Consider the following 27,905-nt stretch of genomic DNA (forward strand, 5'->3'; position numbering starts at 1 on the left):
AAAGACTCTGTTTCAGTTTCCAAGCTACTTTGAACCTCAAGTATTTTTAATGGCTGTTTTCATTCACCCCCTGCCCCCTTTCCCGTTAAATACAAAAATAACATTGAAAAGAAGTGTTGAATGTTCTAGGAATCCACTCATACATTTTATGATATGTTGGCTGCATTTTGCTCAGTATGGAAAACAAAATCATAACAGTCATCCATCTGTTATCTTCCTTCAGAGCGAATGTTCTTTGTTCATAAAATTCAGGATGTCATAAAGTTAAGATTTTGGTGCAACTCATTCATACACATAAACAACACAGATGGATGCTTACAGAACACAATAGACATGTGTATATGTGCTTTTTTGCTTACGTGAGTATCAGCAGTGCTGGCTCTAGGCCAAATTTAACAATTAGGCCACTGTGCAGCCAGAGTTTTCCATTGGGACACAAAGAAAACCTGTGAAACAAAACAAAACAACAAAAAAAAACCTGGGTAATATTTCAACATTTATTATATTAAGCAAGCCAAAGAACTTCCTGCAGCTCCGGGATGGCAATGTTTCAGACCCTCAATCTAGCAGATGAAAACTGTGATCCTATCTCAAACGAATGAACAACACCTTTATTTTAAATTTATTGTTAAAGTAAAACTATAAAAGGCACGTCTCTGTTGGTGAGAGGAAACATCCAACTGAGGAGTCATTATTGAGCCTCCTTTGTCTTTTACAGTGAAAAAATGTCCTACATGTTGGAGGATATTTTTTTGTGTGTGTGTCCAGGTACATTTGCTGTGATCAGTATTATGGTTGGCAGTGTGACAGAGAGGCTTGCACCTGACAGTAACTTTATTTTAAACGGCACCAACGGGTCAGAGATTGTGAACTTGACTGCAAGGGACTCGTATAGAGTACAGGTTGCGTGTTATAAAAGTTAGAGATGAAATAGGTCCAAAATATCAATTAGTTAGGGTTCTTGTGCCAGTGCATATCATCATATGTAATTGATTTAGCATTATTGCTTCAGTAGATGGGCCAGCATCAGGGAGCGTAGGCCCATATTGACTCCTGTCCAGAACTGCCCATGAGAGTCAGGGATGGTGTCTCTTCTGGAGACAGGAGAGAAATGGTCACTCCCACACACTGGTGCAGATTCTCACTCTCAGTCACTCCCTCAGTTTAAAAGGAAACAAGCACTGCTACTCAGTACTGAAGTATGGTGACACCTGACACATCTCACTCACAGAGGCCCTTGAGCAGAGAGCAGGAGCTTTAAGCAGACAGAGGTTTTATGGTTGTTTGCAGATTTTACTCGACCAGACGAAAACATGGAGGATGGATACACAACTTTTGGGGAGTACGTCGTCCACAGGGAAGTCCTGGATGAGTCCCGCCTGGAAGAGGTGGCCCAAAAAGGGACATGGTCCACCAAACCAACCGTTGGCGAACGGATGAAACACATGCTGAGGTAAAACCAAAAAAGAGAAGAAATGTGAGGGTGTAAAGAGGCGCTGCTGACAAATGATTAAAAAAAAGGAGACAGAAATATGCTCTGGACAGAAGCATTGGTTTTTACAGAGTCAAACTGAGTGTTGGATCTTTAAAAGTGTTTTTATTTGCATTCATTTGCATTTAGGTGATTCGTTACTATAGAACAACTAATAAATATAGACAGGATCAGAAGAAAAGGTATTACAAAAGTTTTCTGAGAAAATTACAAAAAATGTGAAATATTGTGAAATGTTTAGTAACATATGTAAAGCTTGTGTATGCTTTGGCTGTAGATGCTCTGGCAATGTGATAGAAACAGCAGTGGTTTTATCCTGATCTCTACTGTATCTCGAGGCCAGCTGATAAACCTCTCAGCATGTGTCTCATTTGACTGCACGCATTAACATGAACAAGGTCTTGTTGGTTAATACAAATAGGCGTCTTCAATAACCTGCAAACAAAACACTGAGAAAGGTTTTGCTTCTTTCTGCTTTTTGGTTTGGTTGTTTGTTTGTTTTGCTGCAGGTGCTCCGTGTCTCAGGTGAAGAACGCACTGCTGACCTGGATTCCCATTCTCTCCTGGCTGCCAAAATACCCATTTCGAGAAAATATCATAGGTGACGTGATGTCTGGCTGCAGCATTGCAATCATGCATCTGCCACAGGGTTTGTATTCATGCAAACTGAGTTCTAAGTTTATTGGTTTATTTGTTAAAAACTTTTGACTATGTGAAATTTAGGGGTTGGGGTTAAGCACTGATGCTTCACTTTTAATGGGAAGACATGGGAGCAAACAAAGTAACAAAAGCAGTAACAGTCTTTATCTGCATTTCTTCTTTTGCTACATAAGGTATGGCATATGCTCTCCTGGCCTCTTTGCGCCCCATGATGGGACTTTGCTCCTCCTTCTACCCGGTACTAGTCTACTGTATCTTCGGCACCTCCAGGCACGTCTCTGTTGGTGAGAGGAAACATCCAACTGAGGAGTCATTATTGAGCCTCCTTTGTCAGTGAAAAAATGTCGTACATGTTGGAGGATATTTTTTTGTGTGTGTGTCCAGGTACATTTGCTGTGATCAGTATTATGGTTGGCAGTGTGACAGAGAGGCTTGCACCTGACAGTAACTTTATTTTAAACGGCACCAACGGGTCAGAGATTGTGAACTTGACTGCAAGGGACTCGTATAGAGTACAGGTTGCGTGTTCCCTCACAGTCCTGGCTGGAATCTTTCAGGTGAGTCTTTCTGTTTACGTCCACTCTGATCTCATCACCGTGGGCGAATTGCCTGAAGATTCATTTTTCTCTTTTTTTTATTTTGGAAGCTCCTGCTGGGCTTGGTGAAGTTTGGTTTCATGGTGACGTACCTCTCTGAGCCGCTAGTTCGAAGCTACACCACGGCATCGGCGTGCCATGTGTGCGTCTCTCAGCTCAAATACCTGTTTGGAATCACACCAGCTCGCTTCGTTGGACCATTCGCCCTTGTTTATGTGAGTATGTGAGAAAAATAAAGAAATTCCAAGTTTTTTTCTCTTCCATTTCTTTTAAGTCAAAGCTGCAGTCGGTGCTTCTATTCATTTTAAGCCGTTAACCCCAGAACAGATTTCAACATGGCAACAGTTATCACATTAAGATTTCCTGCAGGGATGTACTTCCTACTTTTACTGCTCCCTTCCACACAGACTGTGGTGGATATTTGCAGACTTCTTCCTCAGACGAAGATCCCGGAGCTGGTGATCAGCCTGGTGGCTCTTGCCGTTCTCATCGTGGTTAAAGAAATCAATGATTGCTACAGACAGAGGCTACCATTACCAATCCCCATAGAGCTTGTAGTTGTGAGTACTTTGCTTTCTCTCTTTTGTTTTCACTCAATCGCTTGCTGTTTCTCCTCAAATTCCACTAGGGGGTAGTGTAACCCTAAATTTGAGTTCAGTGAAGAAGTGCAATGATGCAATGATTTACTCGGTGTATCAATTTTAAACTAGCATCCTGTTTGCCATTACTTTCCATCAGATCATCACAGCAACAGTCATAACCTACTTTTGTGGACTCAACACTGAATATTCAGTTAATGTGGTTGGAGAGATTCCCACTGGGTGAGTTCACATGTCTGGCTTTAAAATGTGGAGGACTTTTTGGAAAAACAGAAAGAAAAAGAAAGTAGATGGGCATGACACAGAAATGGAGATAGTCTCAAACTTCAGGAGTACAGTAGCGGTTTCTGGTGAAGAGACCCTGAACATTTCGCTAAAAAGTCAAATAATAAGAAAAACAATGGAATGTTTCTTTTTTTTTTTTTCCAGAAATCAGCAGTCAATTACTGAATCTGCTTCTTACTGTAGCTACAAAACAAACAAACAAACAAAAAAAAACCCATTTGTGTTTCCTCAGGCTCAAGCCCCCTCGGGCTCCTGACGCCACGCTCTTCTCACAGTTGATCGGCGACGCTTTCGCTGTAGCCATCGTGGGCTACGCCATCGACATTTCACTGGGCAAAACGTTCGGCCTCAAACATGGCTACAAGGTGGACAGCAATCAGGTGAGGAGGTCACGCCCTCAAGCAGCTGACAGTCTCAACTGAGGCTGAATCACGGCTCTGAAATTAGAGTTTGTTGTCTGATCACTCACAGTTGTTCATGACAGTCACACTTGTGGAAAAAGTGACTGATCAAGCCTCATCCTGACCACAAAGACGGGAATAACTCGGTTGCTGTACGGTCTCTTGCAAAACATGCTACACATGCCGTGTTACTAAAAACTTTATTTTGCAAATCAATACATAGCGTAACTGTATGTAGAAGGACAATTATAAATGATTTTCAAAGCCTGTTAGGAATAAAAATCTGAAAATGTGACATGATATTTGCATTCAGCACCTTGAATCAATACAATGTAGCACCAGCTTTCACTCTATCAATTGTGACTCTGAAATGTGTTTTGAATCACTGTATTGCTGAAAATATTTTAGTTTTTATTTTAGTTTTATTTATATAAGAAAAAGAAAACATTAAAGGTATTAATCAGGATTGCAAATCTCGAAAATGTCTTTTGATCTGTACCAACTCACATTTACATTATTTTATTTTTGCCTCCGGAAGTTGGATTACGAAGACTCTACATGTTGAATACAGACAACCAAACAGTGGATACATGCTGGTTCACCTTTATAATAAATCATATTTCAGAAAGCTATTGCATGATAAATGTTGCATCTTACCTGCAAGTAAACTGAGGTTGTGGTTTCAATTAGCCTAACTGAACTAGAACAGATGAGCTTTGATAAAATGTTAGACAGAAGTTGCATTAGATAAAGTCAGTATAAGTGGAAAAAAGAAAAGAGTAACACAATTCAAATGCCAAACCATAAGGTGCTTAAACAGTGTTGTTTTTTGTTACAAAGAAAATTATCATATTGCATCAATTTACCGAAGAAATCTGTATTGGTCCATCAAAACGAGTTGTCTTCAAGTCCGTTTAGTCATTATTATATTTCTAACATGCACTCTGACATATGTTAGGTCTCTGAATCTTCCGGAAATGAGAGAAATGAACTTACAGCACTCAGAACCTCTAAATGGACCTGTTAAATGTTTTATTCTCAACAAGCTTTACGTGATCTAATGTCTTAAACATGCTGCTGGCAGCTGATCTCAGAGTGCAGCAGCCAGACCAAGACATCTGAATAAACAGAACACCATTGTCCAGAAAAGTTACAAAATCCATGGGTGTGCAGTTCATGAAAACAAATTAAAGGTCTCACAGCAAACCACTGAAAAATGAAATCATATTAGCTTTGAAAATCATTTATGTTTCAACCAGTAGGCCTAGGTAATTTAGGTAATTAATATTTCACTGATGTGTTTTTTTTCCTGTCTTGTTGCTTTTCTTTTTCAAGGAGTTGGTTTCTCTTGGTCTCTGTAACACCATCGGTGGTTTTTTCCGGTGTTACGCTGTGACAGCCTCGCTGTCTCGAAGTCTTGTACAGGAGAGCACCGGCGGCAAAACTCAAGTAAAGCAAATTTTAATGTGATCGTATTGCAAAAGCAAAGAAAAATTAAATAGGAACTTTGCTGTAGAATTCAGCTGCAGTCAGATGTTTGGTTGACACTTCTGTACATTTTACAGATTTGCATTTTGTCCTGGTGTTTGTCTTTTGTCAGGTTGCTGGGATGATCTCCTCCGTTATCGTGCTCATTGCAGTTTTGAAAATTGGCTCCTTGTTTGAAGATCTCCCCAAGGTACCACGGTTTCCCTTCTTCTCTCACTAACAATGTTTTCTGATATAGATAAAATGGCTTTTTGCATGTTTCTCTAAGATGGAGGGTCGTTTCACTGTTTTTAAATACTCCGAACTGAACCTAATCGTCAACGCTGATCGGTCATGAGCACAGCAACAACAAAAATCTTGTTGATTGGCATCCATCCATTTTCTTCACACCCTTGTCCCTTAGTGGGGTTGGGAGGGTTGCTGGTACCCATCTCCAGCTAACTTTCCGGGCGAGAGGCTGGGTAAACCCTGGACAGGTCGCCAGTCTGTCGCAGGGCAACACAGAGACACACAGGACAAACAACCATGCACACACACATTCACACCTAGGGAGAATTTGGAGAGGCCTATTAACCTGACAGTCATGTTTTTGGACTGTGGGAGGAAACCAGAGTACCCGGAGAAAACCCACACACAGGGAGAACATGCAAACTCCATGCAGAAAGACCGGGGCCAGGAATCAAACCCAGAACCTTCTTGCTGCAAGGCAACAGCTCTACCAACTGCGCCACTGTGCAGCCTTGAGATAAACATGCAACCAGAAATTTAAAAACAGGTCAAACATCAACTGAATTATTCTAAACTGATCAGTAACACCACTACTCATTACAACACTGTTTTGGTTTGGAAAACCTATAGGAAAAAAAAGATTTTAAAGCTCACCAATAATCACTACAATCCATCTGAATTCAAATTTAATTGAGAAACACTTTTTTCATCTTAAAGCATTTTAAATTTTGTTGCAAGTTATATCACCCAAGCATCATCAAAGGCAACATCAAAGACTCGTTGTGGACAGTGATGCTGTGGGCAGTCAGGATCTCCAGTAGAAATCAGTTTTCCAACAAATCTTAACAGGCCTCTGACTAATGACTGCTGCTATGACAGTCTCATGACTTTCATGACTTGCTAAAAGTTCAGTATTCAGATAACAAAGATGACATTCTTCAGTAATATGTCCTGGATGACACGTCAGTTGAAGTCAAACTCTGCTAATCAACTTCATTTCTTGTCTTTGGTTCTGCTCTGCGTCGATGAAACCTCCTTTTCAACTCCTCTGGTATTCGCGGTTGCAGTTCAGGTGTTTTGAGTTTTTGAGACGCGGATCAGCTGCCTCCAGCTGCCTCCAGCTGCGAAAACAATACCTTGTTGGCGTGGCGACACATCATAAGAAGTGCCCAAAAGTAAAAACAAAAATGAAAGTAGGAGCAAAAACTCCTTCCAACTGCACAGCATCGAAAACCGAAGAGAATAAATACCTCAATCAAAAATCTTTTGAACTAATCTACAAAAAGAATAAATCAGACAAACACAACAGAGCTACTCCAACATGCTGCCAACATGAGCAGAATTCATACAGAGTAAAGCTGGGGATTTTGTCTGAATTCATCTGTGTTTCCTCAGGCGGTCTTATCCACGATCGTGTTTGTGAATTTGAAAGGAATGTTCAAGCAGTTTATGGACATGCCCATGCTGTGGAAAACCAACAAGGTTGACTTGGTGAGTCTTTTTCATCCAGTTCAATTTAAATGCAGTCTGTGAAGCTGCTGACACGTCTAACTGCTGGTATCATTGCCATGCAGCTTGTTTGGCTGGTCACATTCATAAGCACCATCCTCCTCAATCTGGATTTGGGTCTGGCTGTCTCCATCGGCTTTTCCATGCTCACAATCATCTTCAAAACACAACTGTAATAACACGCCTTTGATCGTACTTACTGACAATGATTGTACTGTGATCTAATTAGTAAAAGGCTGCAGGGAAATACTTGTTTTAATCATATAACTGCTACTTGTTTCAGACCCAGGTACTCAATATTGGGCAATGTGCCAGGCACAGAGCTGTATCTGGACATAGACGCCTACAAAGAGGTAACATTATTGCTCCAAAGCAAACCATCCAAGTTTTACTCAGTTTCCCTTTCTTTACTTGTAGTATTTTAGCATTGGATGTTGCAATATTAATTTGATTGCTGGTTTTGCAAAGGTTGAACATCTTCTCAGAAACAATGAGAAACGTTGTCCACAGGCCACAAGCTCTTGAGTTATTTTGCTGTAGTTCCACATTGCTTTTGTATTTTCTTATTAAAGCATACATTTATACTTGACTCTGATAAGGCAATGAACAAGAGTGGTACAAATGTAAACATTAGCAGCTCTACAACAGGTTAGCTCAGTGGCACTGTCAGTGTATACATGTCACTTTAAAACTGGAAGAAGGTTGACTGCTTTCTCCTGACTGGAGAGATGGTCTTTGTCTGAAACGTTCAAGAGTTCAGCAGGCGTTTTGTTGACGACTGATGACAGGGTGGAACTTCAGCTGCAAAATTTAGGGTTCTGCCTTGATGTGTCATAATGAAGAAGAAGCTAAATAAAACATGGTCTCTTCAATTTATGGTTCAGAGAAAATTATGACTGAGTTGTTTTTGTCTATTATTGCATCCATGCAGGCCAAAGAGATCCCGGGAATAAAAATCTTCCACTCATCAGCCACTATCAATTTCGCAAATTCTGAAATGTACTTGGAGTCCCTGCAAGAGAAGGTGTGTGCATGTGTGCCCATGACAGTGCAATACAATCTCTTTCTGCTGGTAACATTAGCCTCTATGGCTTCATTATTTCTCTTGCCTCACTTCTCTATCTTTGTCTTAATTATGACACACAAACCTTCTGCAGAGTGGAATCGACATCGGAAAGCTGCAAACTGAGAAGAAGAAACGAGGAGCCAAGCAGAGGCGTGAACAAGAAAAGCAGAAAAAAAGAGAAAAAGATGAAGCAAAGAAAAATGTATGCATTCTGCAAAATAATGTTATACTGGTGCTAGGTGATATTTTTTTAAGTCATTACATTTTCCTTTTTTGACAGAGGCTAAATAAGAATAAAGATAACCAGAATGGTGTGGTTTTGAGCATGCCTGACACAGATTCAGACGTCTCTGGCAAAGGTCAAATCAACTGGGGCTATCATTCCGACAAAGCCACATCCGACTCTGATTCAGACTCGTATGAGGTCTTCACTGTGGATTCAAATCATGGTGAAGGTGGGAAGAAGAGTAGTTGTAGATCTGGGACTCACAGCATCATTCTGGATGTCTCAGTGACCAGCTCTATGGACACAGTTGCTGTGAAGACACTAAAAAATGTACGTCTGTATCTGGATTTCCTACTTGGGAGAAGAGCAGCAAACGCTGAATAAAGTTTTGTTCTTATTTCAGATTTTCAGCGACTTTGGGGACGTTGGTGTGACCATCTATCTAGCCGGCTGTCAAGGTAAAGCCACCCGCAGACTAAACAAGAGACAGAAGTGATGTGAATACAAAATCAAGGCATTGGGTTTTGATATAGTGAGTGCATCGAGGTCTCAGCCTGTGAGGCGCCACATTGTTCCGGATGGCACATAAAAGTCAAGCAGAAATCTATCAGGATGATATGTGTTCCCAATGATGGTCAGCTGAATTGTTGTAATTGTGAAAAGTACTACAAAATTCAGTTCGTATCTAATCAGTGCATTAAAAAAGCAAAACCAAACGCAACAAAAAAACAACCTAAAAACAGATGAATAAATAACTCACACATAAACACAAGCAATCTTTTAAAGTCATCAACACTGCTCTGTCTTTATGTGCTGTAAACACAGCCTGTGTGGTGGAGCAGATGGAAAGGGCAAACTTCTTCTCCGAGTCCGTCCCCAAGAGCTGTTTGTTTGTGTCGGTTCATGATGCAGTTCTTCACATTTTCAAGAAACTGGGACAGGAGGACAACGGTTTTGTGAGTGAATCACACTGCAGAGGCATTAAATGAAAGCTTTTTGCTACAAATACATTTTCTTTTTTCCCCCCACCCCCTCCTCCAAGGTCTGATTTGTCCATTTCTCTTATTTCAGGATCTTTCTTGCGCTACCCAAATGTAACCAGGAGGGGTCGCATTTTTTCAATTCACGCAGTCTTCAACCACTCCTCCCCCTTGGCACGTTTCACCGCTCTCCATTGGTTGCCACTGTCTCCTCCCCTTTCATTCACCAGGAGAGAATGCGCCACCTTGACATGGCGGCCGGTTGCCAGGGAAACACAGGGATCTGTTGCCTTGGCGACCAGCTTTTTATGATATGGTATAATGAGATGGCCAGGAATACGTCACTGCGGCTCTCTTGCTGTGTGGTGTGGAGTGTTTGAGATGGCGGAGGGTGGGGGATGAGTGGGAGAATGTAACGCAGCACTAATGAGAGTCTGTATTTATGGCATCCATGAGAGGAAGCAGAGAACGACTGGAAGGCTGGGGCTAAAGGGAAACTTATGGTGGTGTGTGCATATTCACCAGTCTACACTTTTGAAAAGGAAAGTACAACATCTGCCAGCCATTTGTGACTAATGTGACCACAAAAAAAGCGTGCTTGCTGTTACATTCAAACACAGGGGCAGCTTTACTCAAACAAAAGGATGGACTTATATCAATATTCGCAAGTCAGAGTAGTCATAACGTTTAGCTTATTTCTATAAACTGCTAATTTTGAGCTAGCCTGGCTCAAGGCCAGAATAGATGATCTGGCCTTTTCTATTTTTTTTCTATTTATTTTTGAATATGTTTGTTAGGTGCAATTACATACTTAGCCTACTTTTAAAATACTGGTGCACTGATCAGACAAGCAGACAACATGATTTCCTTACCACACCCATGAGATGAATGATCAACTTGCAGAAAACGTTAATAAGTCACAGATTTAATTTTTTCTTCTTTTCATACAGCTGCAAAGGTAATAAAAGGATACTAATGACTTCTGAAATGAAGTCTTTTGGATCTGTTAGCAGGCAGTATCTTACTTGCAGTTGTTTCAATGTGGATTTCCTGTCATGTTTCCATGGCATGTTTATCTACCTCCAAACTCTAAATATCCATAGACATATTTTTAATTGACATTTATTTATTAACCTTAAGTCAAATAATTTATTCTTATTTAGCCAAAAAAAGAAAGAAAATAGCATTTTTGTAATTCCATGGGTATCAAACATGCATTTTGAAAAGGAAGAAAAACACCTTTGTTGACAACAAATGTGTCAAGCTTTTTTTTTTATTTTTCACTTTTGATCAAGTTTAGCAACTTTTTAACATTTAAACTCAAAATCCTTTTTTATGTTAACATAATACCAAGTGCACTTTTTAAAATATTTTTACGTTTTTCATTAACAAATTTTTTCTGTCTTTTCAATGAAAGGTTTAGAGGTTGGGAGTTAATTATAAGATAGATCAGGCATTTAAATGCACTTTTTTCTCTAACAATATCACTTGGATTTGTCACTTTTTAAATATAATTTATGTAATAGGTATGAATGATGAATTTATTGTATTATCACTAAGTAAACTGATGGAAAAGAGTCACTGAGCCATAAAATATACATGAATATTTATTTTAGTACTCATCAAATTCTGGAGAATGTTTCAGTTCAAAGATTTTTGTTGAAAACATTAGACATATTTTTAGTCAGAATTGGTTTAAATAACTTTATTTCCTGTTGCCACATTAAAAGACCTTATATTCCATGGAAATAGTGCTTCTTAGAATGTGTGTTTAATCATCTTAGATTTTAGATAGTAGAAGAAAATTAGAGGATTCGATGGTGGAGCTTCTGAAGGAAAATACCAACCTTGTTAAACCGGTAGACGCCCGGGTAAATTACGTGTTTGACATCGCAGGGCTCATATTCCACTGAACTCCACTTCCAAACTACCCCATTCAGACATTAGAGGTAAATTGAACCAAGAAGTTGTGCTTCCTGTATATTGTGTGTATATATTGTACATTTTAGTGAGTGAAAACAAGGAAATAAAGACCCTTAACACAGTTCATGTCTTCATCTGATCGTTTATTGCTTCTCTCTGTTCCATCCCAACAACTCTCTCTCTCGTGCTTGGTACACAGCTCAGTTGGATGTTTCTCTCTTCTCTAAATATGTTAATAATCCTCATTAATCTCCTCCCAAAAAATAACACTAATTCACAACACGACAATACACGAGATACTTAAGTTAGTTTATAATACACAGCTGGAAATGGTGAGGCATTGTCTTGTTGTGATTATATATTTTCTTTCTTTCCATTTCTTTTTTTTTTAAACAAATGGAAGTCATTTTTAGTACACTTAATGAAGTGAATACAGCTGGCAGAAATTACTGTCCATAGGCAATGTGACATGTAATTGAAGGTAACACTGCCATGGTCCAACACACACACACACATACTCCCTTACATACACATGCAAATGCCCAAGCACGTACAGATACACAGGGCATGGGCACACATGCAGCTACATGCATACACACTACGACGATGGGATTTCACTAGCAGACATGATGAGAGCTCATCTCGACAGTTTTAACCAGAGGTTTCTGCTCATGTGAAACAAAATGCCTCGCTGACAGAGGGCCGGCTGAGGCTTTATATATACTGACAGAAAGGTGCAGAGAGGGGAGACACTGCAGCTATGGCAGACACGATAACACCCACAATACGAGAAAGGGACGAGACGCGAAGGCAGGACGGAGGGACGGACAAGAGAGCAGGAAGCCAGCGAGGTAGAGTGAAAGAAATAGAGCAGAGGGCGTGACTTCATGAATGCAGTTGTGTTTCAGTTCTTCTCCAGTGTTTTCTTTGGTCCATTTGCCCAGGATCTTTTTTTTTTTTGTTTTCTTTTTTTCCTTTTTGTACATTTTAAAAATTGTAGTGTTTTACTGATTTGTGTTTAGTTCAGACAAGGCCAATGTAGCGTTTGTGCATGTTTTGGTGGACATGTGTTGCTGAGATCAAAGCTCAGGTCGTCAGATTACACTCTCAAAGAGGAGGGTGCTCTTCGTCTCTGCGGCGGGCAGCAGCTTGGCTTCGCTTTCTGGCGCCAAGTACTCCAGGTGGTGTCTGCCCCAGATGGGGGTAGTTAGGTTTTGCCACCGCTGCAGGAGGGAAAGACAATAAAAACACGACAAGCTGTGAATCAGGGAAATGTTCAAGCTTGTTGTACATCCAAAGAGCCAGAATTATTCAAATGTATCATTAACTGAAAGTCCCAAAAAAACATAATCTCACCTCCCGCAGAGGTCCTTTGCATCGCAGCAGCTTGTAGAGAACAGTAAGAGGAATACAGAGCATAGAAGAAAGAGCCAGTGCCCATCCAAGTGCTTCTCCCCATACAGGGTAGGTGTACACCGTGTTGTAGGTGAGGGGTTGGTAGTTCACCACGTGGAAGAGGAACACTGCCTGCATAAACACATGCAAACCCCTTAGGTTAATACAAACCGGCAAAGTCAAATAGAAAGGGTCCGAAGCCTCACATACCACGCAGACGAAAGGCGTGATGTAGGACCAGCACCACTTCATGTAGGGTAAGGGCTGATAGCCAATCATACGAGCCACGTCGTCCATGAAACGGTCTGCCCCTGGGAAGGGGCACACGAGGACGCTGTTTTGAACCGGCCAGCTGCGTGGTTTCTGTTGAGTCTGCTGCAAGGAATTAACTCACCATAAACCCATGCGATCACGACACACTCCCAGAAGGCCTGCCACAGCAAAGTGATGCCGCTGGCGGAGTAGTAGTCAAAAATTTGGAACACATACATCCCTCCCTGACGGAAAACAGAAAGAGCATTCAGGATCTATTCACTGAATTACTTCATTTTCTTTTATCCAGTACATTATTAATCTGCTCTTAATATTTTAATGAAACTTTTAAGTCTACTTTATGATGACCTTTCAATGTAACTTTCTTACCATCACAGTAAGTTATGATAAAAAAAATAAAATACATTCAAAACCCTTTCTGTACCTCTGTGACCATGGACAAGTCAATAAGGAAGCAGACGATGCAGCAGATGGCAGCAACTACTTCTCGTCTCAATGAGGCAAGGGCAGATTTAGGAGGCAGCATGTCCATGAGTCCTGTTATCAGGCCTTCCACCCCTACGAACTGAACAGTAGAGAAGATAGGAGAAAAGTTCACGAGAATCTAGTAGACAACACAGTGGCATAGAAGAGTTTGGAGGTTTTCTACGGTATTACTTGTGGAAGGCATTCGTCAGGTAACAATATCAGAAAGTTATCATTTCAAAACTGCTAAAAAGTTCTGACTCTTCCCACAGATTAAAGTGTTTTTTTAATGAGATGCCAAAGGAAGGGCTAAAGCGACTGGAGCGTTCGCTGGCTGTACTTTTCCCCTCACTCGCAAAGAAAAACAGGCAAATAAAGCTGACTGAAAATACCTCCAGTCTAAAAGAACAGATACATTCATGGTGTGGAAACTAGAGGAGCGCCACCCATCACTCTGAAGGTAAAACTACAGTCTCTAAAGAAGCCCACAAATAGCTCTATCCAAGAAAACAGCTTGAGTAATTAGCCAGCTGTTATCCCTGTGTACAGAGCCACGGCTGCTTCAATGCACAAACTGCAACAGACAAAAGGCTAAATTTAAAGGTTGTTTATTCAGGGTTTCCACTTTGTATATATTTTTATGGCTTTTAGTTCCAGTTGAGCAGAATATTTTAGCTTATTTATTAACAACTGGGTTTTATTTTATTCATGCTAATAGTTATTTTGTCTGGCTACGTTTCACTGCTTTCATTCTCTTTTTGTAGTTTGCATGTTTTACTGGATCATTTACAGCAATTAGTCACTTATTCTTTTAAATGTAAGGAAACTCTGAGCACCTTTTACTAACGATCCAAACCCAAAATGCAATAATTAAATATTATATTGTATTATAAAAGCAGCATAAGCAGCAGCAGGAATAAAAACAGCTTTTCTGAATTACGTAAAATCAATTAGCTTGTGATACATCTTGTTTAAATTTTTTATGCATATATAAAGTGCTTTTTTAAATGACGTTACAGCACTATTTTATAAACTTCAGGAGAAATTAGTAAGAATCTCAAACCAGCCCATGCTTGTCTGGAAGCAACAACATCAGGTTCAGACTCAAAACATCTTTTTTTTTTTTATCAAGAAGTTAATATGAAGTGTTACAACGAACACCGAGTTCTTTGTTTCTAACAGACTGCTGCATGAATCCGCTCACTGCTCAGTGTTCCCGTCAAGGCGCAGATTTTCAATCTAACTGAAAAAGTGCCTTATACACTGGAGATTTGAATGGCATCCCTTTCCAGTCTCCTCGCGCAACAATGTATTTATGGACGCTTGCAGGAAAATAGTTTGGCTTTCAAAATAGAACAACAAACTTGCAGCACGTTTTTGTGCAACGTGGCATTGGCAGAAGGAGAAAGAGAAAACAAAAACAAAAGGACAAGAAATGAGGACAAGAATGGAAAGTGAGAGTAAGTGAATGGGTCTGACAGCAGACAGACACTCTCTGTGTGAATCAGACAGAAGTTTCATTGAGAAATCTCCGGGCTGCTAGACAATGGATGTAGGCCTTGGCTCAAACAGGAACATAGCAAAGAGGGTGCAAAGAAACGCCGTAGACGTGGTGTGTTTAAGTCGTTTGTGTGAAAGGAAGTGAGTCAGAAAAAGGCAGAAAATAAAAAAAGTGGCTGAGCTACATTGTGGATGAATGATTTTAATACGTAAATCATATTCATGTATGTTTTTGGGGATGCACTTGAACCAATCTTTTTTCAGGGTGAAATTATTGTACAAAACACAACCTCAATTCATTTCTCATATGTTTTTGAACTTTTTTAGGTTAGGGAATGATGTTCTGAGCCAACTTTAAGCTGTAAGGGATTTCTTGATTATGCAGGTCAAACAGTAATCAGGTTTCATAACTTTATAATGGATATGGTGTCACGTGGGCCAGGTTAGTCTGGATATATTTATACCAAATCATCATTTTAAACATGTATCTTTTAACTCTAGTTATTATTGTCTGATACTCATCATTTGAAACTTTTAATTGTGGGGGGAAAAAAGGAGAATCAGAATACATTTGTAAGAGAATAAAAGCTTTTTGTCACCACAACATAGACATCTTTGACTGTATAATTTAGCAGTCACATAATTGTGTGAATTGGAGAAAAGCTGGAGAAAATTCACTGTTAAATTAACAGTGAATTGTGAATTCACACCCAGTTTTTGTTTTTGAAACTCACTGAAGCTGAATGTTTCAAATAATTCCACCCTGGATAAAGAATAGCTTAAAAGTCTGCCTTAAAGTCGCAGAATTACTACGACAGTTATATCTGTGGCGCATTTGTGCAAACGTTTCAAACTGGATGCACTTTAAATTTAAATAGAGTCGCGGTGTCAGGATAAGACGTTGAACTCAGTTCCCTCTGAGCTAACGTCTTTCACCAAGGTCAAGTCTCAGCATTACCTGACTGTCCAGGCCCAGTACGAGTAACATGAAGAAAAACAGCGCTGCCCAAAGCGGTGCCAGAGGCATCAGAGTCACAGCCTTGGGATAGGCTATGAAAGCCAGGCCTGGGCCTGCACACAGAGAAACACAGTTAGAATGACAAAACCCTTCAATACTGAGAGTGACTCATAACTGATGAGGTGGACTCACCACTCTCAGCCACCTTACTGATGTCCACTCCCTGTTCTGCAGCCATGAAGCCCAGAGCAGAGAACACAACGAAGCCAGCAAAAAAACTGGTTCCACTGTTGATAAGAGCCAGGATAAATGCATCCCTGCAGGGAAACGCAAAAAAAAAACAAAAAAAAAAAAAACCAATACAATTACACAAAGAAAAAAAAACATGTGAGGAAAATATGTCAGAGCATATGACGTAACGTAGGCTTATGTAACACACTCAAGACAGACCCAAGCAAAGAGGAGATAGCCTGGGATGGTAAATTAGAGATCAATAGCCATTTCTCTGAAATACATAGCTGTCTTAGATGGCATGTAGCAAGGAGAGCTAATGCCTCTGACTGCCAGACAAGTTGCACTTCAAATCTATATTTCCATTTTGTGTGCTATTAGAAGCAGTCGTGTGAGTTAAGTGACTCATGCTGGAGTATGCTCTCTGCTGGAAACACTGAGGTACACTTCAGAATCTAAAAAAACGTGTCTGTTTTTGGACTTATACGCAACTATAAGTCCAACTGTATTAAGGTCTACAGTAGCAAAACTCCACTCAGATATGAGGAATGTATAAAACAACATCTGCACTGGTTGCTGTAATACTGTTTCATGGTAATGTTCATCAGCACCCTCCTCTAAGGAAAAATGTCAACAGCCTCTAGGAATCAATTTTCCTTCCCCACTGCTGTTTTTTTTTTTTGTGCTTTCCACAAGCGCTTCTGTGACTTTTCCTGTAAACAAACAGAAGCAAACACCTTGAATCCCTCTGAGTAGAGACTGTCTGAGAATGTGTGCCGTAATCCCGATTTATTACAGCATTCAAACAAGGACGAAAGAAAATTCTTTGAAACCAAATGGAGTTCAGTTCAGGGAAATTGATTGATTTATTTCTTATTAACAAAAAGATGGCATGCATTAAAATAGTTTGAACAGCAGCTACCTTCCAGTCATTACAGCTAATGTGTTCATTTTCAAGGTATCCTGTCAAATGGTTCCGAACAACACTGTTAATAGATCGATAGTGTTATTTTTGAAGCACCGTGGCAAACATATCATTAAAGAAAGCTGTTGTCTGGAAACGCATGCTTACCTATTGAACTTTTTCATATTATGCCCTATTGCAATTGGGGATTGCAATGTGCTTCATGGCAATTAGATGAGACAGAACAAGAAAGAGTAGTGCATAAATGTGAAGAGGAAGAAAGTTTCTTCAAATTTCTTTGCATTATATTTAGCTGACTTTTCATAAAGGAAATCCTGTGCAACTAACTGCTTCCAGAAATCACTCAAATAGCAAACATACATTATTTGTGAGTAAGAATAGACCCAAGTGTCCTGTGAAGACCCCAGGGTTTTGTAAGAGAATGTAATGACCTGCATGTGTAACTCAGTGTGTGGCAAAAAAAAAGGGGCCACTGCTAATCAACCTGAATACATCATTGCCACTGTTAAACCTGGTAGTGGCAGTAATATGATGTGAGAAAAATATTTACTTTGGGATTAATACAGATCTGAGGAGAAGATGGATTAAGCTAATTTCAAGATAATCCTTGAACAAAAACCTGTTAGAGGCTCTTAATCACCTGAGACTCAGTTCACCATCCAGCATAAGTAAACTAAACACAGAGTCAGAGCTATAATGCAACGATTTAGACCAACGTGCATTTACGTGCTAGAAAGTCACAGTTCAAACCTAAACTGAGAATCTGTGGGAAAATGTTAAAAATGCCGTTCAAAGACAGGTTCTCCATAAATATGACTGAACCTGAGCACATAATAATTGGGGAACGTTTTAGTCTTTACATGTGCAGTGGTGGTGGAGAGATACAAAGACTTGCAGCTGTGACAGCAGCATGAGGTGATTCTACAGTCGATAAATAAATGCACACCACAGTTTTCATTTCTATCTGTAAACGTGACAAAAAAACATGTTTATTTTTCTTTCATTACTATTCATGTTTATTTCTGTTGTTTAGTACACATCACAATAAATACAATAAAGTTTGTTATTGTAAAGTGAAAATGTGAAAAAGTTCAACGCAGATAGAAAAGTTTTCAAAATGACTGCATTTTCTGAGAGCTAACATTTACCGTAACAGAACATGATCTTGTAACTTCCAACTAAGGTTAAAGAAAAGAAAATGTCTACTAGCGAAATATTTATGAAATCCCTTTTTTATGAGCATTCCAAATATGCAGGGTGAGTTGTGAGATTTACCACAGAGGTCCACACTACTATTCCAAAATTATGCAACTATTGCTCAATGTCACAAACGTTGCTGAAACATGTGAAAGCGCATGCAGCAAACAAAAATGAAGCCATATTTGGACAGAACTTTACGCACACTTTCAGAAAAACTATAGGAGAAATATTCTTTAAGTTGGAGCAGTCTACCTGGAAGCATTTTAGATTTCGTTTATTCTTCAAACGCAATACCAAGTTTAATATTTGTAACACCCATAGAACAGTGGACACATTACGTAATAAGACATTGGAAGACCAAATGAGAGTGTATTGGGAGGAAAAGTAAGGCCATGACTTCTTTTTCAAAGTGTCCTCTTTTCAGAATCAGCAGTGTCTGGATTTTATGCCGTGTAAAAACTCACTGGTAACAGTTGTTATGGAAGCGGTTGTAGCTGCCCAGTGCAGTTAGGGCACCAAGTCCGATGGCATAGGAGAAGAAAATCTGAGTGCCAGCATCAATCCACACCTATCATGGAAAATTAAAAGACTATTTCCAACAATCCTGATCCATTCATTAAGATGTCTTTGTTTGTTCAAACTCTCTTATATTACTTGGTTTCTGGACAGTAAAAAAAAAAACGTGTAATGGAAGAATGTTACCTGTGCTTCTCCCAGTTTGGACCAGTCTGGTTTTAGGTAGTAAACAATTCCATCCAGAGCTCCAGGCAGGCTGACTCCATGAGCCAGAAGAACCACCAGAACCAAGTAGGGGAACAGAGCTGTGAAGTACACAACCTAAACAAATCGCACATAAAAAAAAAGCTTCAGGTGCACTTCTTTACAATCTGACACTAATTAATTCTTTAGATTTGTATTGCTGATGTGCAAGGAAGTCCTAATACTACATGACTTTGATTAGTACTTCGGTGTAGCTTTTTGAACAAGTTTTTATTTAGAGATGCCCAAGAAGAGCAGGCTAACTACAAATAAACAGCACACTTTTCTCAGCGGTTAAACAATGCTCTATTATCTTTCCACTTCATTATGTTGCTCTAGTACTAAACGATTTCAGCATGGCAAAATGTGGAAATATTTAAAGGTTTTGAAAGCTTTTGAAACTTAAAAAAATATAAAGGATAGAGTTAATTTGGTTAAATTCCTTTGAGCTATTGTAGAGTGGTTCTTATCACTTCGACTGTGTGACTACCTGCTTTTGCAAATACTCAAGGCTCAAGCAGAAGCAGATTACGCACTTCCTTTAGGAGATGTGTAAGGGACTCTGGCGGGTTACTGAGAAGAAAAGGTGGCCTGTTGACGGAAACCCAGAAAACACGGACACTCCCTGCAAGAGTGGGTGTTTCGGTACACCTTTTCTGAAAGTTCTCTGTGTCAAGTTATTATAAGGAGGCCACTCCCAGTCACCATGTAAAAGTGTGAGTCTGGTGGGAATGAAATAATGAAAGAGCAGTTTGTCCTGGTATGAGGTAAACATGGGCAGGAAAAGGCCCCTTTGAGCTTGCAAACATGTACATAGTGGAAAGGCAATAAGCAGCTTACAGCAGGTTGGTTCAGTCTGATTCATTATTTTTACTCTTCCTCTATAAGCTTTAGCTGCTGTGGGAGTCACAAGAATGTACATTTCTACGTTACAAAATGAGGATTTGTGTCAACGTTTTGAAGAAAATAAAAACAAGAAGTAGCTAGGCGTTTGCTCAGATTACATTCTAAGAAATATTTGGGGATCATCAAATGTTTTAAAGACTTTCAGAAATAGGCAAGCATTCAAAGAAAGTTCTTTCAGTTCAGAGCCCTCCTCTATGCTAAAGCTGATTTGGAGCTGAGAAGGGGAAAAAACACTGCAGTTACTTTCCCTTTCGCATTCCCAGCAAAGGTTTGTGTGCGCCTTTCATACAGCCTGCCAATGAGGCTATAAATAATAACCTGGTTTATGTGGACCTAAATAATGATGTGTGATGCTAGGTAGGTGTTAGCATTTTGCCTCTACATAAGACATTACCTTGCCAGTAGATTTCACTCCTTTCCATATGCAGAAGTAAACGATGACCCAGGTGGCCATGAGACACAGCACCATCTCATAGCTGATCATGCCGGGTTCATGCAAGCCTCCAGAGAGACGAAGCACTTTACGTCTGGAAAGGAAAGCAGGAGACTGATTTGGAGCTAAATTAGGCACATAAAAAAACCAGAATGATTTCAAAAGTATATTCACAGTGAAACAACTTAAACACTGTGATTGAACTGAGCTGTGTTTTTCCAAATCAGATCACTAGTTTGGCTTGCAAATTGAGAAAAACACAGACACATCAAATATACAAAACACATTTCAAATGAGGAAACTGTAACTTTGTCCGTGTCTTTGTTTGGCTCCGGTTTCTAAATTTTGTCACGCTCAAGTGAGGGATCTAAACCTACTCCCAGAACTCGATGACCGGGGAGCGCAGACCCTCAGTCTCCATGCAGCTGTTATTGATCAGGAGAAGGGAGGTCAGATTCAGCGGGGGCAGGGTGGACGAGAGGCTGGAAGGGGAAGCAGCAGGCGTCGGCAAAGCGCTGCGGTTGTGGCAGGCGCGTCGGAAGTCCTGTGTGCAGTTGGGGGTGTTCCAAGGGTGTCCGCAGGTGGCCCACGGCAGTGGGTCAATGAAAGAGTGGAAGAAATAGTAGAGGCCCCACACCAGTATCATGATGTAGTAGGTATTACAAAAAAACACAATCACCATCGATGCTAGTCCCAGACCTAGAAAAGAGAGGAAAGCGTTTGATTCCCTCAGCAGAACTGAGTATCAGACTTCGCCAGAGAATTACTGAGAGGTATTTACCCTTAAAAAGCGGAGCGATGTTCCACGCAGAGACTCCTCCTTGCTTCATGAACTGGCCCAATGCGATCTCCAGGAAGAAGACAGGGATTCCCCCGATGAACACGATTATCAAGTAGGGGATCAGGAAAACCCCTGAAAAACACACATTCACGCAGACTATTTAATGCATCTCCGTTTTTCTGTACCGCCGCAGCTTTGGTCATTTTTCGCCCGTCGTTTTTAGGTGCATAAAGGACAAAATGTCAATTTGTAGTCACCTTTGGGAAACAAAGTAGTACACTGACCCACAGCTAAGTTCAGTAGTTACCAGAACAATTCATTGTAAGGCAAAGTTCATGTTTTATTTTTTGAGCTTTTAACCTCTGTGTTTTAGTAAACGTGCTGGATTTGGAACTATTAGCAGTCGCTTGGAAACCACAGAGTTAAAGTGAGGATCTACATCAGTGGTCTCAAACAGCAAGTCTGAAGTCCTGGAACTTTTAGGCGTCTCTCTGCTTCAGCACATCTGGCTCCAGTATTAGCTCATTAGCAGAGCTCTGTAGAGCCAGACTGCATGCTAGAGAGGAAGGTCTATTGTTTAATCCAAGTGTGAAGGACAAGGGACTCATCTAAAAATTGCAGGACTCTGCAACCTCGAGATATGCAGTTTGAGACCACTGGTCTACACTATCTAGGGAATACACACACACAGGAACTTATATTAATAGTTAGCAAAGCTAATCACAAGCATACAATGAGGAGAAATGCTTCCAATGTCACATACAAAATATTTGGTGGTTTTTTTTAAATAAGCAACAAGCCGCTTTACAGTGTCTGCTCTCATCTCTGCTCGTAATATAAATAAATATTGGGAATTCAAAGCAGGAAGGCTAGAAATAAGTATTTTCTTTTGATCGCTGTGAAGTTGCTGAAGATGGTAAAGAGAAATTGGAAGTTGGCAGAAACGAGTTTTGGCAGGCCAAAGTTTGGGGAAAAAATGGAATAAGACACCAGTAAGAAATAATTTATTTATGCTGTATTATTATATATCAGAGATTGGGAAAGTGTTTTCATTTTCTATTCCAAAGAAATACAACTTGTAGGAAAGACAGGCACATTGACAGAAACAAAGTCTAATACTAAATGTAAAAACCAGGTTTAAGGTTTTAGTGACAACTTGGAGTTAAGAGGTAAGAAAAGACGTGAAATCCATAGAGGAGGACAGACCAGATGTTCGGTGTGAAAGAACCACAATGTCTCCCCTTTTCACAAGTGTTTGGTCACATTAGTAGAGTACGGTATCAGACTTCGACTTGGAAGCTGCAAGGGGACAAGACAGAATAAGGAGACGATACGAGGACAATCGACAGGAAGCCGAGACATGTAGAACTTGGTTGTGCTAATGGCTTTCTGCGTTGTGCTAATTCCTCTTTTTGGATTCTTATACTGATCAGCGGAAGGGGGGAGAAACTCACAGAAATGTGGCATGAGCCATTCAAATCACTGAATGGAATTTCAACCTCTTGGTTTTGTTAATAACAGAGCCGAGCAATGCCAACATACTGCGCAGATGGGAGGGAGTCACATGACGGCGATGACGCAGAGCAGAAAGAGGCCGAGAAGAAAGGAGGGAAAGATGGATAGATTACATGAGAGGCAGGCAGGGAACTGGGACAGCGCTGCGGAGCTCTGACAGAGAGCAACAAAATAAATATCACACACTGAAGCAATGACATTGCGGGCTCTGTCACTTGACAGCTTTAGCTCCTCTTTCTTTTTTAAATGCCGTTTCTCTGAGAGAAGGGAACTCTAGCCAAATAAGGAAACATTTGCAAGTCAAAGAGAGAAGAGGGTTGGGAGAGCAGAGAGAAAGACACAGAGGTCTGCGCTGACATATCTCAACATATTGTTCAAATTATCAAGTCGCAGGCTTCTGACAGGCTTAAATAAATCCTCTGTAATCCTGAGAGGACGAGACACATTGGCTGATTTACAGAGAAACATCTGATTTGTAGGGGATTACTTACATAATTTTACATTGGTTTGGTCTTTTAGTGTTTCACGCAGGCGGCCTTTTTGCTTCATTTACAAGCAGGTGTTGCAGGAGACTTTTGCTGTACAACGAAATGTAATTGATCAAGTTGTCGCTGCGCCCTGGAGTTGATCAAGGGCACAGCGACTGTCGCAGATGAGAACGTGCCGACGCCGAGAGGACGAATGGACGGGCTATTACGTAACATCCATACGCCTCCCTATGCTGGAAGTGAACACCTCTGTACGCATCAGGATTGCAGGACAGGCGCGCAGGGGGCGCACTGTGTGAGGCAGAGTATTGTTATATGATACTAGTAGGTGGGTATCAGCGTTACTGGTCACAAGACACACACACATACATGAGGGAGGGCGGTGTTTCACACAATCAGCTTTATTTCAATGAAGCATCTCGTAAAAAAAACTGAAAAGTGGGTAGGGCAGCTATAAAGAAAAATCAAGGGCAAAAGTCGTAGTGAGGTGAGGTAACTCTAGGGCAAGGTGACTTACTTTACCAACCTGATATAATGCCGGTCGAAGGCGTGATAGGGAAACGAGAGCAGGGCAAACGCAGCTGGGCTATTTGTTCTAAGTCCGACCGTTAAGTAGCGGCTGGCTATAATAAATAAAGAATCACGTGGAGAGGCTGAGCTTTAGAGCTACGTGTTCACAGGCACGCAGGCCTTTCTAGACCTGCCCATTACAGGACTACGGCTCACCATGTTGGCAACAAACCATACGTACTGTGTGAAGTGCACTTACAGATAAAGCTTCAGTTACTGAGTCTTCTTTTTCATGAAAATCCAATTTACGTACACTATAGGAAAGTTATATAACCTCACTTTTTGACTTGAAATGGACTAAACCTTCTCTTTACTACAGATCTAGTTAAGGTTACCAAAATTATTTCTACTTGTTAAAAGCTTGAATAATGAGCAAGAGATTTGCTTTGCCAATGTATTAAGTTGATACATATGCTTAGCATTTTCACTGTTTTAGGTATGCCTCTATAAGTATGACATAGATGACATGACATGTATGTAAATATCTAGTTTTGACAGTATTTTGCCATTAAAATGACTCTAAGTCATTGGAAATACACTTATACTAAATATTATTGATGCTCCTGGGTGATTTTGGATTAGAAATTATTTTCATTCAACTGAGAAGTTTGTTTCTGTTAGGAAAAGGGGCAAAAGATAATAAAGCCCAACAAAAGCTACATCACTACATAAGAAAAAGTTTTTTTATTTACATTTGAATAAAACAGCATATTGAATTTTTGCATACACTTCCCAAGAATCAGTTGAAAAATCTTTATTTTGTGTTATAGTAAAACCTTCTTAAAACTGGTGACCGGCTTTTTGCATGTTTCTACTGCTATTTTGGTTATTTATCTTTGGTGATGACCTCCAAGTCTTTGAAGCTGGAAGGCCTCCTTGCTATCACCCTAATCTTTAGCTCCAGATTCTCTATCAAATTCAAGATAAGATTCCGGCTGGGTCGCCCCAAAACACAAGTATTACTTCCATCTAGAAGAAAAAAGACATTAACCAAACTCTACCAGGGATATGAATAATTCTGGGTGGTTTCACTGTGTTATGGATGTTTTGTTGTACTTGAGAAGCGCTGAAGAGGTCAACATTTATTTATTTATGTAACAGATTAGGGAAGCATTCAGGGCCTGCATTCAATTCATTCTTTGTTTATGTCAGTTCCTCACCAACACAACACAGACGGTTGGCGATGGCAGACACAAAGGAGAAGTCAAGCGGATGGAATTCCAACATTTTTAAACTAAAACAGATAACGGACCAGATGATCCCACAAGGCTGTGCAAACCAACTGAATATCTACCAAAATAAAGATATTCGAATCACTCCATCATAAAAAAAGAAACTATGGAACAAACAGAATTGTGTTTAAATCAATTCTAGTGTTTTAAATAATCTAGTGTTTAGAGGGTTTTAAAACTTCACCTTAAGTATTCACTCAACATACCATGGATTCCACCATGTCAATACTAATTACAGAACGATAAAACAAAAATGTTTTCTGTGAAAAGCCTATCACAACCCAAAAATTCAAGAAATGTGTTAAATATGCAAAGACCCAGAATTCAAAGGGAGTTAACTTTAACTCATAACTGTGGAATGACCTTTAATCCAAATGGTTAACAAACTGATGTTGAACTCTTATGGAGGAAAGCTATGCAGATCAGATGATGACAAGGCTCATCAGGAATTGTGTTAATTGCACTGAGGAGTTGATTCTCATTAGGAAAACACAAGGGGCAGAAACTGCTGAGTAAGCTGGTGGAATGCAAGGGCTGCATTTTCTGTGTAGAGCACCCAGCTGGACGCTTTATCAAAAGTATGACTATCTTTAATCAAAGTGAGTTTAATTTATATTACTTGTTTCCTTGTGGTTGTATTTCAACTGAACTGAACAGAAAGCACACGTACAAACACTTTGAATGGACCAAACACAGATGCAGATCATGATGGAAATTTTAACATTTTTAGTTCTACGCCTGATCATTTATTAGTTTGAAGTCGATTTACTGATAAAAATGAAAAACAGTCTTTATTTTCCTTTGGAAAGTATTCCTGTAATACATTGAATATAAACTAATTTTCATTTTAAATAATCAATTTATGTGGAAAAAATACATCATAAGTCACAACAACATGATATAAATATAAGTGAAACTATTAACAGTGTGATCTAATATATTTTTTTCTAGCAACAGGCCTGTATTTTATATTATACAGCTCTGTGTGGGTGAGAACTCTCTTGTCATATTAATAATCGGGTAAATTAACTCTGTGTGCTTTCATAAAACACTTTTATAGATACCACAATTAGCTTCCTGATTTTCTTCCTTTAAATCGTCCCAGACCAACTGGAGAAACATGTGAGCAATCAAATTTTGAAAAGCTTTTTATTATGTAACATTTACAAATCAGGCCTTCACCGATCTGTGCCAGTTTCTGATGTTTTTATGTGAGTTGACAGTTTTGATTGTGGACGAGTTCAATTTTATAAATTTTTTTAGAGGATATTTTGTCTTCAGATTAGCCTAATTCATCAATTAAATGAAAAAAAACCTCTGCTAATCCTAGAACAAAAAATGTGCTGTTGGTTCTTTGGTAGAGGTAGTGAGAAAATAAAGAAATTACATTATCCTCTTTTGTTCCTGTTTATAAATGATGCATATGGTCCTAACCATAATCTGATTTTTTACATAACTCAGTAACAAAAATGTAACTAACAACCATGCCATTTCTAGACATGTTTAATAGTGAAAACAGAAGTATGAGTTTCCAGATTATTTTTGCATTTACAAATCTATTTGACCTGACTCAAAGACTTGCTCATGCCGATTGGTGCAAAAAATATTAAATTAAATACTAAGTAACATCATCCTGTTTTTATGAGCATTTCTAAATCTCAAGCTACTTCAAAGTTTCTGAAAGTCAGTGCTGAGCATCAGACATACTCAACAAAGTCTTACCATGTCTGTGTGCGCTCAAAGCAGAGACCTAGAACGGCCTTTGAAGCTCACCTCCTCCATTCTTGTAGCAGAGATAAGGGAACCGCCACACGTTGCCCAAGCCCACAGCGAATCCCACGCAGGACATGATGAAGTCCATCTGTCTGGTCCAGGTCTCTCGCTCTCCTTCCTGTCCCGCCACAGCCCCGTTCCCGGTCCCTGCTGCGGCCCCGTCCTGGGTCTGCGGCGGGCCAGCCCCTCCACCCTCTCCACACCCTGGGTCGGCACCAAGCACTGGCACCAGGGGGCGAGCTGACCCCCCGCTCTCCTCCTCGGATAGGGCCCCTGCCTCCGTCTGGGAGACACTGATTTCATCTGAACACAGAGAGAGGGGTCAGATGACAAAGGAAAGGGAGATGGGGTGAGCTGGAGCAATGAATGGATCTGAAATGGATCTGTATGAGAGCAAGACCTGAATAAACCAGCAAAGGAGACTGTGACACATTCTACGTCATCACAGATGACCCACTGTCTCTGAGACCACACATACAATGAATGGAAACTAAAGAGGCTTGATTCCCATTCATAAGCACATCTCGTCACAAACCTTCTGTCTTGCAATTTTATATTTCGAAGCTACCGGTACTGTGTTGGAGTGCACTGTGATCACTGATCCCTCCCCCGATGTTCATTCTCTGTCTGCGTCTCGCAAGCGGCGCGATTGGTGTGCTGCAGCACACAAGCCCAGCAGAGCCACCTCGACTCAGCTCCTCTGTTACTCATAAAGCTTTTGTTTCCTCTGTTTTACATAACCCACTAAATAAGGGTGAGGCCACGTCACTTTTCACCAGTGGCATTCCAGGATATGAGGAGTCAGACACCCTGAGATGGATGCAAAGCGGGGCAGATGAATCCAGATCGGTGCAGTTTAAAGGGTGTGTGTGCGCGTGTGTATACGAATGAGGAGAGAGGAACAAATTGGGAGAAATTATTCAGGCATCAGCGTGGAAAAACGATGTCTTTGGTTTGAGATGATTCATGTGAGGAAGAGCTGCGTGGCGTATTGTTAATTAAAAATAAATCAGCAGCCTGGTGGAGAATACAATGACACAGGTCAGTA

The 27,905-nt window shown here is 40.1% G+C and overlaps 2 protein-coding genes across 3 annotated transcripts in view; one reads left to right on the forward strand and one right to left on the reverse strand.

The window, feature by feature from the left end:
* The first annotated feature begins 1,185 nt into the window (after positions 1-1,185).
* LOC103467460 (solute carrier family 26 member 6-like) lies at positions 1,186-10,383 on the forward strand. Its single transcript, XM_008413861.2, has 19 exons — positions 1,186-1,453; positions 2,002-2,141; positions 2,326-2,436; positions 2,537-2,709; positions 2,799-2,963; positions 3,156-3,308; positions 3,487-3,569; positions 3,865-4,012; positions 5,369-5,482; positions 5,634-5,711; positions 7,145-7,240; positions 7,324-7,430; positions 7,542-7,611; positions 8,190-8,282; positions 8,416-8,526; positions 8,605-8,880; positions 8,954-9,008; positions 9,376-9,506; positions 9,622-10,383. The coding sequence occupies exons 1-19, from the start codon at positions 1,314-1,316 to the stop codon at positions 9,646-9,648; spliced, it is 2,271 nt and encodes a 756-aa protein (XP_008412083.1). The 5' UTR covers positions 1,186-1,313; the 3' UTR covers positions 9,649-10,383.
* Positions 10,384-11,575: 1,192 nt separating this feature from the next.
* Positions 11,576-27,905, reverse strand: part of LOC103467459 (sodium- and chloride-dependent creatine transporter 1) — a 17,378-nt gene continuing 1,048 nt past the window's right edge. Inside the window, exons 1-14 of one of the 2 annotated variants that reach the window (XM_017305851.1) lie at positions 27,426-27,492; positions 26,858-27,160; positions 21,280-21,411; positions 20,876-21,197; positions 20,460-20,592; positions 19,103-19,237; positions 18,865-18,968; positions 16,237-16,361; positions 16,045-16,157; positions 13,546-13,686; positions 13,243-13,345; positions 13,059-13,159; positions 12,810-12,980; positions 11,576-12,676 (exon numbers count right to left, since the gene is read on the reverse strand). In XM_017305851.1, the coding sequence (XP_017161340.1) occupies positions 12,548-12,676; positions 12,810-12,980; positions 13,059-13,159; positions 13,243-13,345; positions 13,546-13,686; positions 16,045-16,157; positions 16,237-16,361; positions 18,865-18,968; positions 19,103-19,237; positions 20,460-20,592; positions 20,876-21,197; positions 21,280-21,411; positions 26,858-27,160; positions 27,426-27,477 (2,064 nt within the window). In that variant the 5' untranslated portion in view covers positions 27,478-27,492 and the 3' untranslated portion in view covers positions 11,576-12,547. Of the gene's footprint in view, positions 12,677-12,809; positions 12,981-13,058; positions 13,160-13,242; positions 13,346-13,545; positions 13,687-16,044; positions 16,158-16,236; positions 16,362-18,864; positions 18,969-19,102; positions 19,238-20,459; positions 20,593-20,875; positions 21,198-21,279; positions 21,412-26,857; positions 27,161-27,425; positions 27,493-27,905 lie in introns of those variants that run through there. The other variant, XM_008413859.2, reaches the window with a different exon arrangement.

This window comes from Poecilia reticulata, linkage group LG7 (assembly GCF_000633615.1).
Source record: "Poecilia reticulata strain Guanapo linkage group LG7, Guppy_female_1.0+MT, whole genome shotgun sequence".
NCBI classification, from domain to species: domain Eukaryota; kingdom Metazoa; phylum Chordata; class Actinopteri; order Cyprinodontiformes; family Poeciliidae; genus Poecilia; species Poecilia reticulata.